The following is a 16770-nucleotide window of genomic DNA, read 5'->3' as shown; positions in this document are numbered from 1 at the left end:
TCCAGGGGTAGCATTGACTGCGGGCACAGTTACGTTGTGGAAGGTTTCCTTACAGGGACAGGCACCACACTAGCAGCAACTGACTTGCAGAGACAGCTAGGAGAATGCCCCTTAGAAGCGTGGGGCTTGGCATGCCCTGTGCTTTGTTAAGGAGCTGGAGGGGTGGGGAGAGGGGGGGGTGGGGGTCAGCATGGCTCGTACAAGATACATAGCATTTGGTGCCCACAACTTAGAACTGCAAAGTGGACACAGCATTTTCCTCCACTAGTGCTAAATTACACTGGAATATTGCACATGGTGGTCGCATATTATGTTAGATGGCAAGTTCTACTTCAGGGTGCAAAATGTACACTCGCCACTAGCCATTGGCTAGTAATATTTGACTCTGGCCGAGTAAGAAATGGTGTGCTTTATGTATGTACAGAATTGAGGTGGCAAGTGAATCTTGGCTAGCGAGTAGCTTGCAACTTGAATTTTTGCACGCTGTTCTACTTATACATTTATATAATTACTTGTTGTTACACTCTTAATTCCTCCTGTGTGCTTGTGAAGGTGGGAGGTTCCTTGGCAGCAGTGAGTGATCCTGCACTAACCACCCCACCATTTTTATGTATTATATTGTATTGCTTATAGAGCAAAACTAGCTTGAGAGCAGAGGAGTGCTTTGCAACAGGAAGGTGTCAGCATTAGGCTTGGCATTTTATACAGTAGCGCAGTATGCTTGGTGGGGGAATGAAGGATGTTATTTGTCCATCAGTTTTGTTCAGTGAGCCACATTTTTTGTGATTTGTAGAACTGGAGGAGGGTGCCCCTTAGAGTGCATCTGGGATGGAAGGCCCTTGACAACGTCAGAGCTCACACATCAAGTAAAATAAATCTTCCACATTCCCCTTTTTCTCATCAGCATAACTGTTTCACCTATCGCCTAAATGTGACCTTACTTGTCAATCTGAACCACAGCCATATTTTTACTGACAACATACTGGTTGGCTCTCCATGCACAAACGCTCCCTTTTCAAGTTCCTTCTCCTAGTCTGCAAAGCTAACAATGTTACCAGGCTGATTGTATCTCAGTTTACTCACCATCTCATTCCTCTGACCAGTCTCTGTATTCAACCTAATCATCCCATACACTCCCTGTGACTGCTCTTTCGGCCTACTTGCCCTGCTGCGCTGGAACCCGCTGCCCCTCAGTGAATCTCTTCAAAGCTCGGTTTAAAGGGAAAATTCTCTCAAGGATTTTGTGATGTAAAACAAATGTCCACAGTAAAAAAGATATATTAGCATTATGTTTGTAACAAAATCCTATGGAAAATAAGATTTAAAATTACCCTTCAAGTCCTGCTTTCCAAAGACCTGGAGGCAGCCATTTCCTAGGCAAAACAAGTTTCATGTGTTGTGATAATTCTGTGCTCTTGCAGGAACAGTCAATACAAATCTGCTTACTGGGAGTTTTTGCGTATTGCTGCCGGAGAGCAGAGCAGTTTACAGTATCCAGGGAGCAAACCCATCCCTTGAGCTGCAAAACAGAATTTCTCACTCAAACTGATGGTACGAGGAGACCCACCTCTGAATGGTGAAGGTCATCTATCCTGTGCAAAGCTGGGCAGCCACTCCATAGTCACCACCGCCATGCGTCGTCTGAGGAGAAGAGAGCAAGACTGAGGTGTGGGGCAGAGAGCAGTCATCTTCAGTGTTGGTGGGCGGACCCGATGTGGGCGGGCCTATCCTGTCCCTGCAGTGAAAACGTGGTGTGTTGGCTAGCCTGGCCGGGCTTGGTTAGGCGAGCCATAAATAAATAATTAACTTTCCGTTGACTCACAGAACCACTGTTATGAAGTTAAAGAAGCAGCTCTGCACTCTCCAGTCTCAGGGCTCTTTCAGTTCAAGGCGGTTGCCACCAAAAGGAAGAAAGGTAATTTAACAAGCACCGTCACCCAACAGCTCCTGACGGTCCATGTAGACAGAGCTCACTCTTGCCCAAGACAAAGTGCTTGGACTACCTACACCTCTCTCGCGCAAAGCCTGCACCTACTCTAATTCGGCGCACAGGTACCCGCAGAACCCGACGCGCCTCCTCCCGCCCCCAAACCCACTCATCTCCACTGCGGGGAAGCGTACAAAGACTTTGAAAAGTAAGCTCTCGTCAGAGCCCTGCCCCAGTCCAATGCACTTATGGCAGGGCACAGGAATTGAGGGCAGATTACAATACTGAAGCCCATGCAACCCTCGCCACAGTGACGTCAGAGCTGGTATTTCACAGCCGCACAAGTGTACACTGCCACAAAACTGCAACACTGTAAAATGGTCACTCACCCCTCCGTCTGTGCCCAGCCACCACAATTAGTGCATTAAAATCAAACAATGAGTGTGACACATTTCTATCACTGAATTGATTTAGTCTGCCGGTGTTGAGCACTGTGCACCGGCAGCAGATTAAAACAATTAAATGCAAGAATTGTGTTGCACTAGTCAGTATTTATGGGCAGGCCTGCTGCTAGCTGGCCTACCTGCACCCTGCCTGTAGCAAATATAAGGAATGCAGGCTGGATTGAAAACTGCTCTGCTCCCTGACAGCAATAAGCAAAAGCTCCCACTAGGTGGCTTTTGCTCAACTGTTGCCGCAAGAGCACAGCATTAACACAAATACATGAAACTGGTACAGCTTATGAAATGGCTGCCTCCAAGTCCTTGAAGAGTAGGACTTGAAGGGTCATTTTAGAACGTATTTTCCATAGGAACTTTAAAAAAAAAAAAAAGAATGCCAATATACCTTTTTTATTATGGGCAATATTTTTCCATCGTAAAATTCGAGAGAACTTTCCCTTTAAACTCACTTGCTTGTTAGAGAGGCTCCTCCTATCCTCCTTCCATCCACCCTGCCTGACACCACCACCACGTCCAGTGAAACCTAATAATGCAATTTTGTATATTTAATTAGTACTCCTCTTTAGATTGAAGCACTAGGTTAATGTTACTTTTGTACGTCACATGTTTTCATATGTATTCTTTTCCGTTGGCTTTGTTTGTGTCCCTTGTATACGTCCAACTTGTTTACACCCTCAAATTGGCTCACCACTTGTTCTCATCATTGTGCTATTGTACAGACACCCTTTGTAGGAATGCCGCCACCCTCTCTAAATGTGTATTCCAAGTCATTTCTGCTAGAACACTGATATCTCTATTCTTCAATACAAACACAAATTACCATACAAGTCTTGGTTCCAGGCTCTATTTTGTGGTGTTGCTCAGAGAGGGTTTGCTTCTGTCACCTATAGGAATTGTCTTTGTCTTGGCAGATCCATTATGTTGATAAACTATTCTTTGTGCAGCTATCGTGAGGATAGCCACATTTTGCTGATATTTGCAAAATCTGACTTCAATAAAAGAAATTCCACACCTACTAACGATAAATCAGTGACTAAAAACAACATGTCACCTTTGGACCATTCACCCTTCAGGAAAGCCTGCTGTAGTGCAGATGCTTGTACATGTGTCTGCTCAGCTCTACAACCTACTCCCAGATGCCATCAGGAGCTTGGACATCCATCTCTACTTCCACAAGTCCTGACTATTATCCTCCCAAGAACCCCACCCAAACTTGACCAGATGTATGGCACTAGGAAACCCGTCAGGACTCGCATAGGACAGAACATACAATGTATTCTGTCTTTGAAATAAATGTGAAATTCCATTGGATATATAAATCAAGCTAGATAATAACAGATAAATGCACTCCAACCAAGATTCATTTATCTGCCGGTTACCTGCGAGGCATTGTAAACTGGGAAATCATCAACTGGTGGTATCAGTCCCTGGGCAATAAGCTGCCCGTAGGAAGGAGGAGCTTCGCGCCGCACAAATTCTGCTTCAATGCGAGTCATCTGTGTTTCAAAAGCTCTTCAGTAAAGTGAACAACAAAAAGAAAGGAGAGACAAGCACAGATGTTAACAATTGGATAACATGCATTCCATCTTTGTAATGAAACAATGAGGAACATCAGGCTTCTCCTTCAACTGGGATCTAGCCTTCATCATTGCTAAAGGAACCAAGTCAGTCATTTAACCCATCTCTCTAATGGACAGTCCTCAACAAAAGACGATTCCCAACACTCAGTCTACACACTGGTCTCAAACAGATTAACACTCAAATTGTCATACAGAGATTTTGCTTAAAATTCAACTACAGACCCACATTTTATAGACAGATTAATTACCGGAGAGAAGATTTCATTGCATTCGAATATGCACCAAATACACTGTTTTCTTTGCTTTTTTCTTTTCATCAATGTTTTGCTTTCCCTTTTTTCTTCCCAGCTCTCTTTAGGCTTGCTCACCCGTTCGCCCCGTTAGTTTTTTAAACCTTCGATCTGTTTAGTATATAAAACCAAATAGGTAGTGATACGGGTGAAGACTCTTTTGTTGTCGGGGGACCTGATTCGTGAAGGACTATAGAGTTCGAAAAAATACAAGTGAGTACAGGTTACCCCACCCTTCAACACAATATGGTACAGGTAGAGACCAACAACGGGACAGAGGTGAGGATCACTCTGTCTTTAGAAAACAGGTAATAGTAAATCTGGTAAAACAAAAAGGTATTCATGAATCAACAAAACACCAAGATTAAAACGCATAGGTCAGAAACTAACAGCATTTCAAGATAGTGCAAATTTATTACACACTTCGTAGGACTATGAACACAAGGATGTGGGGAGGTTAGTTAGGTGGCTACGTGTGTTGAATTCAATAACAGCCCCTTCTCAAGTAACTTGAGAAGGGGCTGTTATTGAATTCAACACACAGTCACCTAAATTACTAACCTCACCACAATTTTGTTTTACCAGATATATACTATTACATGTTACATAAAACCAAGCCACACTATTCGTCCCAAAATAACGTGGTAGGAATATATTGCTCTTTCAGCCAGACCCTGCACGACACTGGCTGCCAGTATGTATGCTTAAACTAAATGATGCAAGTAAATTAGCGCACACACCAAAAAGTGCAAGTCCACAAATCAAACCCTAGACAAGCACACAACCCAATTACGATTCATTAAAAAAAAGAGAAAGCATCTTATACTTAAAAAAAGAAAAGGTGTGACTGAATGATTATGCAAGTGGATGCAAGTTGTTAGTAGTTTTTGGAAAATACAGTAACCTGGTGTCAAGACTTTGCCCACCCATCTGCAGTTCCATGTGACAAAGTCGCTGTGAACAGGTTTCCAGGTAGGCAACTTTTTTTTCCCTGACCCTTAAAATTCTTTCCCCAAATATTCTAGGAGGGGTATAATTATATATTATTACCTCCAATCATAGAATATTTGGGGAAAGTGTTTGATTATCTGGAAGGTGCATTTTTAGGGAAATGTCACCACCTAGCAGCCATTTGCACAGCGACCTTATCACTGGATACGCCATCTATCTGGTGCCTTCACATTCAAAGAACCACCAGAGAGATGGGCGAGCTCTGGGCGTGCTTGGATTCTGAAATAAAGCTTGGCTGCTCTCCCTATTCCCCACCCACCTCCGCATTGCTGCTCACCTCCCTAGTCATAATGCCTTTCACAGCAGGATCAAAGATTTGGTGGAGACAGCGGAAGACCAGCAAAGTACACCTGCTGTAGAACTGCCACGCCTGCCGCCCCCCTCCTGGGAGCTGGAGAGGGCAGGCTGGCAGGACAGAACATAAAGGACATCCTGCTGGTTGTGGGGAGGCCAAGACCGAGCGGTCTCTCTGCTGAAAGCACCCTGCTCGTAGAGACCCCTATTTCTGCAGATGCCTGCATCCTGTTGTCACACAAGCTTTGAACGATAACATGGCATAAAAAGAAGAAGTACAAAAAAACAAAAACGTGTGCACTGCCAGCGTGTCACAAAGATCAACGTTAACAATAGGATTGGATCATTCACTCTAAGGAACACAAACAAAACATTTCGACATTCTCCTTAAAGATTTGTAGCCCGGTTATTAGAAAATAGTTCAATGATCATATGTTATAAAAGTAGGAAAATTTGTATTTAAGATCCAAGGTTGTAAATCAATGCATTTAATTAGATGTGTTAGAAGAAAATGACAATACATCTAGCTAAATGGCATCTGACAAATGGTACGACACAGTGGGGGTCATTCCGACTGCCAGTTGGGAAGAAAAGTGGCTGTATTTCCGTATGCCAGCACTTTTCTGGACCGGCAGAGTCCAAATTTGCTAGTGGGGGTTGACTGATTTAACCCCTACCAAGAGCTTGAGGTAAAGCGGGCCCCCACCGACAAAAAACAGCAGGTATTTAAGGCACCGGTATTACTGGTGCCGGAAATACCTGCAATTCCCCCCAATAGGGTCTTATTGGACTCCATGGGCCTCATTACGACCCAGGCGGTAAGTTACCGCCTGGGTCGTACCCTTACCATTATGGTGTAAACTACGTTTACACCATAGTGGATGGCAGATTTACTGCCCCATTCCAAGGTGAGTGGGGCGGTAAATCCCCTTTTCCCCATTTTACCCTTCCCCATTCCCATTTTTGCCCCATAGGGCATAATGGGAGTGGGGAAGGCGCTAATAACGCCACCGTAAATTACGGTGGCGTAATTAGCACCATGGTCCCTTAGCGCCATGGATTTTAACGCCTGCAAAAAGCAGGCGTTAATATCACCATGGCGCTAAGGGACCTTGTAATCAGGCGTTAAGAGTCGGCGTCGTTTACGGCGCCGTTAACCCCTTAACGCCCGATTCATAATGAGGCCCCATGTAAAGGGGAATGACCGCCATCGCTGGCACCTGGAATATCCCAGAATTACCGGGATGTCAGACACCGGTACGTCCGTTTGCCGGTATCCTGCCAGAATAACTGGCAAGATACTGGCAAACTTGTAATGACTCCCAAAGGACTGAATTGCAAATGCTTCCTATACCTGTATTCGCGGGTCCTCAGCGAGTAGAGTTTAAAAGCACATCCGAGAGCAATCACCAGCAGCAAGCCACACACCAGACTCCCAATCAGCGCAGCTGTGATTACTTTCCTGGGTACTATCACCAGGCAATCGTGTTCATCGCTCCCATCCTGGCAGTCCTCCTGCCCGTCACAGCGCCAGGTCTCAAAGATACAAAGATTAGTACCACAGTGAAAGTTGCCCGGTTGGCAAGAGAAGCAGTTCTTTTCGTCTGAACCATCAGGGCATTTTTTTTGGTTGTTGCATCGGTCTAGCGTAGAATAGCATAGTCCACTGCTGCCCTCGCATGGGTACTCATTATTTTGGCAAGCTGGGCAGTTTTCTTCGTCTTTCCCGTTTGGGCAATGCCACCACCCATCACAGTGCTGCTTATCAGAGAAGCACTCATAGTCGTCTCCACAGGGGTGCTCCCAGGGGAGGCAGTAGCCTTTCACCTGATAGGTCGCATTGAACCCATGGCCAGTGCTCTTTGATCGAGCGTGATATGAAACTGTGAGCTGGCCCTTCGTGGACTCAACATTCACTGGATGCCGGTTGTTGTGGTAAGAAAGCATTTGAACAAGCCGATCATTTCTCTCACCAATGCCATCATATACTCTTACGTAGTCGCTGTAGCCAAGCTGCAAATCAAGCTGCAAGATCACATGCCGGTTATCCTGCGTATCGATATACCAAGTGCAATGTAGATCGGGCCGGCTGTGGTCAGACCGGAACAGATCCGGTGAAGCAAACGACCCATAGAAATTACCAAGCTTTTTACCACATGAAAGATCGGGGCAATTTTCTTCATCAGAACCATCGATGCAGTCTTTGGCCGAATTGCACCGCAATTCATTCGACAAACACTGTGTGGAATGGGCTACACTACACTGGAACGTTCCAAATGGGCAGAGGCTGTTCTGGGGCTCCGTTGGGGAAGCTGTACAATTCCTTTCATCTGTATTATCCCCACATTCATCTGCCGAATTGCACTTCCAGGTAGCGGGAATGCACTTGCCATTTCCACACAAGAATTCGTCCGATTGGCAAACACCCAGGCCAGCTTTTCCTGTAGAACAAAGCACAAAATGAGATTTCGTAAGTACATTGGAATTCGAAATAGAACATAAAACACATTAAATGATAACCTACACATGTTGATCACTGAGGTCACACAGGTATGCATAGCCCTATTTTTTATTTTAATGCCTGGCTTTGTGGGACTCCCTAGTAAAAGGCAAGGAGCCTTCTAGTGCCCTTGATTAAGATGAATACAGTAGCAGGCAACCTCTTTCCCATGTGTTAGCATGTCCCTTTCCAATGCAATGTGCTTTAGGTCTTCTTGAAGAGGTATCTTAGTTGTTAGGGAAGCTCGGAAGGGCAGCGTGGTTAAGTACATACACAACAAAACTTTACGATTTACAGCTGTAGTGAGATTTCTTCGTCATATATTTGGTCAGGTTCTGTATTCTGTAAGGAACTCATGGTGGCAACAGTAAACACAGGCACAAGTGATCACAGTCCAAGGGTGGAAAAACGCCTAATCTAAACCTAAAACCAAGATGGGAGCAAGCTACGACCATCAAATGAAAAATAAGGCAGTCCTAGCGGTGTCTTGTCAAATAAAAAAAAGAGCCTATACTAAGGAAAACCAATTGCCAATCCTTACAACTAAATACCAAGAGTGTGGGATAAGGTTCACAAGAATGAAAGAAGTGTTCACAAATGATAAGTCAGGATGTGTAGCCGGGGGTCTCCCTCCCGCACGTTTTGAGCATGGGATAAGGTGCGACTCCTGAGCACAGCACACTCGTGAGCTTTCCCAGCACGAGACGACAGTTCCGTTCTCAGCTATCAGGGCCTTCGATGGTCAAGTTTCTTTTCCCTTAAAAGTTTAAAAGTCTCTTGCCTTTGAGGATCTGATGTAAACAAATAAACAAAAAGTTCTCTCATTTGTATTCGCAGGTCATTGGGGTGATGGCTTTTCACCCCTGGATCCCCACTTCCGGTCTCGGATCCTAAAGAGGTTCTTAGCTATATCAGGACCTTCGGTAGTTCGATCTACTTCCGATGACCTGATATGTTCAGTATAACAGAATAAAAGTTCCGTCCTTGTGGCACTCAGGGTGAGGTTTCTTCACACCTAGGTCCCCCTCTTCTGGGCGCAGACCTCTCTCGATTCTCATACTCCCTCCGTCGGGTTCACTCTGGCTTACATTCAAAAAGATTTCTCAGTTGCATTCACTTGCATGTTGGTTTGATGGCTTTTCACCCCTGGATCCCCCCTCTTCCGGGCTTAGACCCTTGTCAAATGTTTGCCTCCCTTTGTCGGGTTCACTACAGCTTGTCACAGAACACTTTTCACCTTTAGCATTCACAAATCGTAATGTCCTTCTCAACAGTTAACTGTGGGGAGATCCCTCTGCCGGGTTCACCTTTGTCAACACACACTGTTCATCGGGACTTTTAGGCTTTGCCCCTTTCCATCGGAATCTCTCCGTCGGGTTCACTCTTGCCAACTTATCAGTCATTCAATTTCTTCTTCTTTCTTAAGAGTCGGGATTCACTTCCCTTAGCTTTTCAACATTTGCTGGTCAAAGAATTAACTGCAAAGGCCTTCTTGTAACAGTTTCAGCAATGGGTTATCACCCAGAGTTTCTCGAGTGAGCACCCACGTAGTGCCAGACTCCTCTGCTGCTGGTTTTCCGCTCTCGTATTAACAGTTCATTGTACTTTTCTTCAATTAGCCGTTTGCTACTTTTGTTCAACACAGTTCGATTTCTTATTGGCGTTCCCTTATGACTCACCGGCTGTGATGAACCGCTTGGCTTTTCTCGTCTCTGGAGTCAAGGCAGGTAACACAGTGGCAAGTGTCTCTCCCTGGCTTGGTTATCAGCGGAGGAGGGCCCTGTGTACCGTTGACATCTGCTGCAACACACGCTGGCTATTGTTTGCAGTCTTACGATTCCTTCCACGGAGGTTTCACAGGCCTGGGACAGAAGGGGAAAGGTTGCTTCTTTCCTTGTCGCCCTCTCAATTCTCGACACCTTTCTCCTCATCCTGAACTGCCATGCTTGAATAGCTGTCTCGTTTTGCGGTCTGCCTTGCTTCTCTTGTGCTCTCGTGCTCCACCTTTTATCCCTGTGGGGAAAGTAAAGGGCTGTCAGTTGTGTGTGGTTCTGGTCAATTGCCTGACTTTTCCGGAACCTTGAGTTGGGACATGTAGGGTAAAAAGCTCTTGTGTAAGTCCTTTGTCTTTCGTGTCAGGAGAAAGGGTTTGTGTTGGAAAAGGAGGATGGTAGAGTTTCCAAAGGCGTTATATGGAATTATAACGGTCGTACTTGGGGGGCTGGTAAACTCAGAAGGGTGAGATTGGTAGGGTTTAGGAAATAAAATGGAATGACCAGAATTATTATCGTGCAATGAACAGGGGGGATTGTGGGAACAGCAGTGTTTTGTCAATACCGATTGAGAGTTCGGAAAATAATGACCAAAGGCACGTAGAAAAGAATGACCGGGAGTATTTGGGTAGGACATCGGAAAACAGGGATTCTGGGAGACATATTTTCTGGGTGTAACAGGGGTTGGGATCCTAGGGGATTTACCCGATATGGAGGGGTCGTTGGAGTTGATTAAGGGAGATTCTTTGAGTGGAAGGGAGACAAAGGTGGTACAACCTACAGAAGGTTTTACGGATTTCATCCTCCTCAGTATAATACTGCGTTCTCCCCTGGGTTATTTCCATGAGCACAACCCCGGGCTCCCCTACACAGGTGATCTTTCCCCGCTCGTCTGCCTTTAGGGTTAGGATAAGAGAGGTCGAGTTCTTCTGTGGTCACCCGAATATGGGATTCCCGGGATCTACTTGGGAGAATACCCTCAGGTTTCTCACAATGCATATGATCAGCGATATTACTCCCAAATTACTGGCAATCAGGAAGAGGGAAGCTCAAGAGAACCAACCTTGAAAATGTGTTAAAGTGTTAGATTAACCCAGTTTCAGGTGGGGAGCAGAACACTGTATGTAGGCAAATAGTATAAAAACCACAAATAGAATTAACCAAAACGGAAAGTCACAACGAAAAGGTCAGTACAGGGACAATATGGAGGCAGACAATGCTACACCTTTAGGAGCAGATTAAAGAAGGCTCGGTCTCCCCAGCTTAATGGAATGCTTAAGTCATATGTGAGCCTGTTTCAAGAAAAGCGAGCAGGGTCTACCTAGGTGTTGTACCTGTGTTAAAAGGAAGGTATTATCAACCATTTAAGAGTGGATATGAGGCAAGCCTAGCATTCAAAACACAATATTGTCTTTCTTGGACATCCCCAAAAATGAGATGCCTAAACAAACCCATAGTCCTTATTTATTAATGATTAGGTCCATAGTTATTTTGGCTTTGGAAGGCTTGTATGGAATGCTAGATTCAGTACTATAACCATCCTTCAAATTGAAGTACCTGCACACGTGTCTATTTCTATGCCCATGTCAAGAGAAATATTAATAAAGCGACATTCAATCCTTCTGTTAACTGTATTTATACTTTCCAGCTATTGGTAATCTACACAGCTCATTATTTCCATCGTTTGTCCCATGGTTCTGTTTGAGACAAGCATAAAAGAAGATCATTGATCATCGTCGGAGGATGTCACACTAACAATTCATCTCATTTGGATCAAATACCACAGTGCATTATAACCTCCCCAACTATCACTTATGCCTGCAAAGTTATCTCAGTTACATTGGCTCCTTTTTTTTCTGTGCGTTTAAAGTTCTATAAATTCCTGGATAGTCTCCTCAAGAAGAGAAGTAACTTCAAAGTGGCCTTGTATATCTGACTCCATCATTTGTTTTCAGCTCCTAAATTATTAGTCAGGTGTTGTTAATATTTAGAACTAATCTAAGCCAGGATTCTAACCTTTTATGTACTTGGGAGATGCAGAACCCTTCAGCAGGGCTCCGAGTCTATTGCAAATGGCTCTGCTCCTCCATTAAAAATGGACTTTCTGCTATTTTGGAAGCTTAAAAATATATGCACATAAATATAAAACATGCCGGTTCGATAGCACAGAGAGTAGAGCGCTCGCTTTGACATCTGTGCAGAGCCTGCTAACGCAGGTTTGAATCCCGGCAGTGCCAAACTCAGCCTTTCATCCTTCTGAGGTTGAGAAATGAGAACCACACACGTGGGTAAAAATAAGCAGCGCTCAGATACCTGAGGGTTCGTAGAGCTATATAAATGCTAAATTATTATTATGCGGGATGTCATTACAGTTACATGTGAACTATGGATAGTGCCACTTTAGTATTTATGTATTGTTTTTCTTATGGCTGCTAACCTGTACTTAAGCTTATTTCAACCAAGAGACATGCCAAGCGATTCTTTGTTTAGATCATGATGGCACTTAAAATGTTGGCATCAAATGGAAGGTTGCATGATCTAGTGATAAAATATATATACACTCTCCTGATGGCTCAAACAAAGGGCATACATGAGGGCGCTTGGTCTGAAGAATTGGGACGGAGATTAGAGGACTGGTCAAGTATATTGGCGCGTAATAAGATCTCCTCATCCTCTGTATACCTTAGAAACGACCGATCAGGTAACATACAGAGTATTTGATGCCTACTTTCCTAAATAAAGTCTGCATGGGGCGTACCAAAGAATTGGTGAAGCCATGTGGAGGAAGGGGTTCTTTTATACACATTTGGTGGGAATGCTCCAAGATTGGATATTTCCTGGGAGGAAATCGTGGCATTTGCATCGCAGGCGGTGAAGAGGTACTTCCTGCATGGGGTGGTGCAACTTGGGATACTGGTGGACCGACTGTACCCGCTCTTCTTGAACGTGGGGGATGAGTCATCACGACTGTTCTTGGTGGCCAAGCTGGGGATAGCACATCGGAAGAGGAGGGATCCTGATGTCAAAGCTTGGTGGGAGAGACAGTGGCCATGGAGAAAATGTTGGCGAACATATTGCAGACGAATAACGCATTTACTGAGAAATGGGACGCGTTGGTGCACTGGAACATCGGACTTCAAGGCGTATACATGCCCATAATGAGTGTGATCCCTTAATTTGTTTGATCTATATAACGGGGATACATGAGTGATTGTCTCTGTGAAAGTGTGGTCTGGCTGAAGGGGTGTTGTCTTGATGCCTTTTGTGACAAGCCGTGATCTTCGGGTGTTATGAGATTTATTGTTAAAAGGGGGGTTGGCGGGAGTGGGACACAGGCCAGGAAATTGAGGGTTTTTGCCATTTCCAGGAACACACTTTGTAATGAGCTATGGTGGAAAATATTAAATGAATACAAATAATTTTGAGGAAAGAAAACGTGGCTTCGAATTCGTTTGAGGTTTCTTCACCTAGGGTCTTTAAAGAAATGCAATGAATCACAACTCTGAGGAGGCAGTAGAGGGAAGCTTGAAGGAGAGCTGGGTGTCTCGGGATTGGCATTCCATGCTGAGGCACAGTTTGCCATGCAGTTGATCAATTGACTTGTGTAATGATGTGATGGGTGCTTCTGCTAACTGTGGCTAGTGACATTGGTGCTTGTTGCATGTCGTATATGCACCTCCTCGAGGGCCATTTGCGCCCCAGTGTGCACACCTTTTGGTCACCTATGTACCCAGGCCACACATTGTGGGTTTTGCACTGTTGCATTGTGGTACCTGTGGGCCATTGTGTGTTGCCTGTTTGGGTTGCACAGTTTGCCAATTCACTGCAGCTCTGTGTTGTGTCGCATTATGGTGACCAGCAGCATGTCTTTTCTCTGGTGTGGGGAGGGAAGTGGGGGGGTCCACTATCATTCCTAGTGCATTCATTAGTAGCATTGTCACAATTGACCCCCCCCTTCATATACCCCAGGCAGCAGTCTCACTGTGCTGTGACTTTCTCACCCAGTGCTCAGGTACGTTGGCCTCTCCCCCTCCATGCATGCTGGCAGCAAGCTGTTGTGCAGGATCATGGGTTGGGCCTGAAAACCGGGCAGAGCAGGGGGTGATCAGGAGGTCTGCATCACAGGTGACCTGGCTGTTCAGTGAATGGTACTGCTTCTGGTTCCTGTAGACTTACTCCAGGGCATGGGAGAAATACCAGCTCGACATGTGTGCAATCCAAGGCAGCTACCACATTGGGCATACCTGCTATGGCATAGAATCTTGCCTTGGCAGCGTTCACCTGTGCCATGGTGTTTGGCAGTGCAATATGCTGTTCCACAGGGAGAAGGAGTACATCCAGCGCCTCCACCAACATTTTTTGAGTATATGGCTGCGCTAGTCCGTGTAGCTGGCTTAGTGTTTTGGAATGTGCCCGTTGCAAGGACCAACAGCAGCTTTACCAGCGGTTGTATGGCTGTGCGGATGCCAATCCTGCTCTCAATGTCTCCCTGGCTCATGCTGAGGACGTATGCTATGCTCTCCCTGTCAAGGCGGTACAAGGTTAGAATTTGCATGTCACTGAGGGTCCATGTTGTAGTCCATACACTAGGTATGGGTGCATGCCTTGCAAGGCGCCGCCTTCTCTTTTCATTCGTCGTCATCCACCTGTCCACTGCCTCTTGGGCTCTGTTTGGCTGGAGCAGCTGCAGGTAAATGCTGCCACTTTCTGAGATCAGGTGAGTGCCCCAGAGCCCCGACCCATCGCCACCAGCATCTCCCAAAACCTTAAAAGCATGAAAAAAACCGCCATCCTCTGCGCGTGCTCCCTTCTACCCTGCCCATTCCTCGTTGTTCCATAGCCCGCCCCAGCACTCCATCCAGACTTGATTGGCCTGGCCCACCTTATGATGGACACCCAGGGCAGCCCCCTGCCCGGCGGCCCCTTCGGCTAAGGGCCCCAAGGCAAAGAGCGGCTCCAACAGAGGCAGCTCCAGAAAGTGTCAGCAGGTGTCCGCAGGAGACGCCAGGGGAAGCCAGCAGTACAGACACCAACAAAAACTGTAAATGTGGCATGGTTGGGGTGTAGAGCAATTACTCTACTCCAGAAAGCACCCGCCACTCTACCTTACCTTCCCCATAACATATACTACTATAGTGTAAATGTTGCCTTGCATTGCATTGCATACTAACATACCTGTCAATGTTAACAAGTGCCACACCTAGAGAGAACTGTTATCATTAGCTTACATAGCATCTAGATAGGTTTATGAACGTTTGCATGTACCACACTTGGATGGAATTTCTGAACTTTAGCCTGCATCACGTTTAGATAAGTAATGAATGTTAGCAAGTGCCACACTTGGATGGGACAGTGAATGATTACAAGCATCACACCTAGACATAATTGTGAATGTTAGCACTGGCCACACTCACATAAGAGTGTGGAAAATAACCTGTGTCACAACTAGATAGGATTGTGAATGTCAGCCAATACCACAGTTAGATAGAATACCGATTGTCAGCTTATGCCAAATCTAGACTACATCAGGAATTGTGACTATTAGAACATGCCACACTTAGTTGGAATTGTGAATGTTAGCATATGGCGCACTGAGATGGAATTGTGAGTACTAGCATGCGCCACTCTCGGACTGAATTGTGAATGTTAGCATGTGCCACACTTAGATGGAATTCTTAACTTAGCCTGCGTCACACCTAGACAGAAATGTGAATGTTAGCATGCACCACACGTAGATGGAATGCTTAACTTTACCCTGCATCACATCCAGATAAAAATGTGACTGTTGGCATGTGCCATACTTAAATGACACTGTTAATTTTGCCAAAGGCCACTCTAAGACAGAATCGTGATCACTGACCTGACTCCCATCTGGATAGGATGTTGAGGATTGGCAAGTGCCACACTCAGATGAAATAGTGAATGATAGCAAGCATCACACCTAGACTTAACTGCAAGGACAGCAGTGCCAATTAACCAATCCACTAACAATTTTACCCCTCTGCTTACACCTCTCAAACTAGCCTACCACACAACAATCGGCACCAACTTCACTACACTGCAACAACAAAACAAACCACACAGATTCGCACAACAGCACATGAGGACTACCGACCGTAAAACACCCCAAGCCCAGCCAACGGACCCACCGGGCTGAGGCTGCCAACAGCATATCGCTGCTCTCTTGCACTTTTCCAGCTTATTGCCACTAACTCACCTACCCCTTCCCTTCCCTTTTTCAGAGCCACTAGAGCGCCAGGGGACCACTCCGGTGGATATAGTGCGCGGTACAAATATCCTTTAACATTAACATAGCATACAAAAATCCACCCAATCCTTACTATCGCTTGAGCATGAAAATAAAGTTGTAAGGAAAAAGTCACTTCTGTCAGCGTTTTAGCAGATCGTTTCAGTTTCAGATTCATATGCTACACACAGGGCCTCATCAGAAATGGGGCGGTATCCCGGCAGTAAATCTGCCTAAATACTGCTCAACGGAATTACCGTTACCACCACTTGGTCCAGCTGCATTACTGCCGGATCACAAGTGGTGGTGTAAGTCCCCATTTTTGTACCGCAGTAATTGCACCAAAATGAGTAGAAAGTCAGCAGATTTACCTCCAGCTCAGAGCTGAAGGTGAATCCTCAACTTTCAGCAATGCGGCACTAGCGCTATTACCACCACATTTTTACTGCACCACCCAGCACATGGAGACCTCAGTACCAGTAACTATAATGAGCAAGTTGACAAGCAAGTAAACAGACATGAGGAAGGGCAGGTTACGCATGCACAAAGAGCTTGATGCGAAGGATACTGGGAACTTAGAAGAATTCCTAACACGTCTTTCAGTGCAGCTGGTAAGCACATGTCTCACTGTCTCCAACGTGTCAGCATTTTGGCACATGCGACAGTATCTGGTGAATGAAACACTACA

General features: G+C 45.5%; 1 protein-coding gene across 4 annotated transcripts in view; it reads right to left on the bottom strand.

Annotated features, from left to right (window-relative positions):
• Window positions 1-16770, bottom strand: part of LRP3 (LDL receptor related protein 3) — a 267988-nt gene that overhangs the window by 12491 nt on the left and 238727 nt on the right. For all 4 annotated transcript variants that reach the window (XM_069639236.1, XM_069639244.1, XM_069639217.1 and 1 more), the window contains 2 exons: window positions 6918-8004; window positions 3768-3900 (listed from right to left, as the gene is read on the bottom strand). In XM_069639236.1, the coding sequence (XP_069495337.1) occupies window positions 3768-3900; window positions 6918-8004 (1220 nt within the window). The remainder of the gene's footprint in view (window positions 1-3767; window positions 3901-6917; window positions 8005-16770) is intronic.

Source organism: Ambystoma mexicanum, chromosome 1q (genome assembly GCF_040938575.1).
Source record: "Ambystoma mexicanum isolate Mex_15411 chromosome 1q, UKY_AmexF1_1, whole genome shotgun sequence".
In the NCBI taxonomy this organism is placed as follows: domain Eukaryota; kingdom Metazoa; phylum Chordata; class Amphibia; order Caudata; family Ambystomatidae; genus Ambystoma; species Ambystoma mexicanum.
This window is presented reverse-complemented; position numbering and strand designations above follow the sequence as displayed.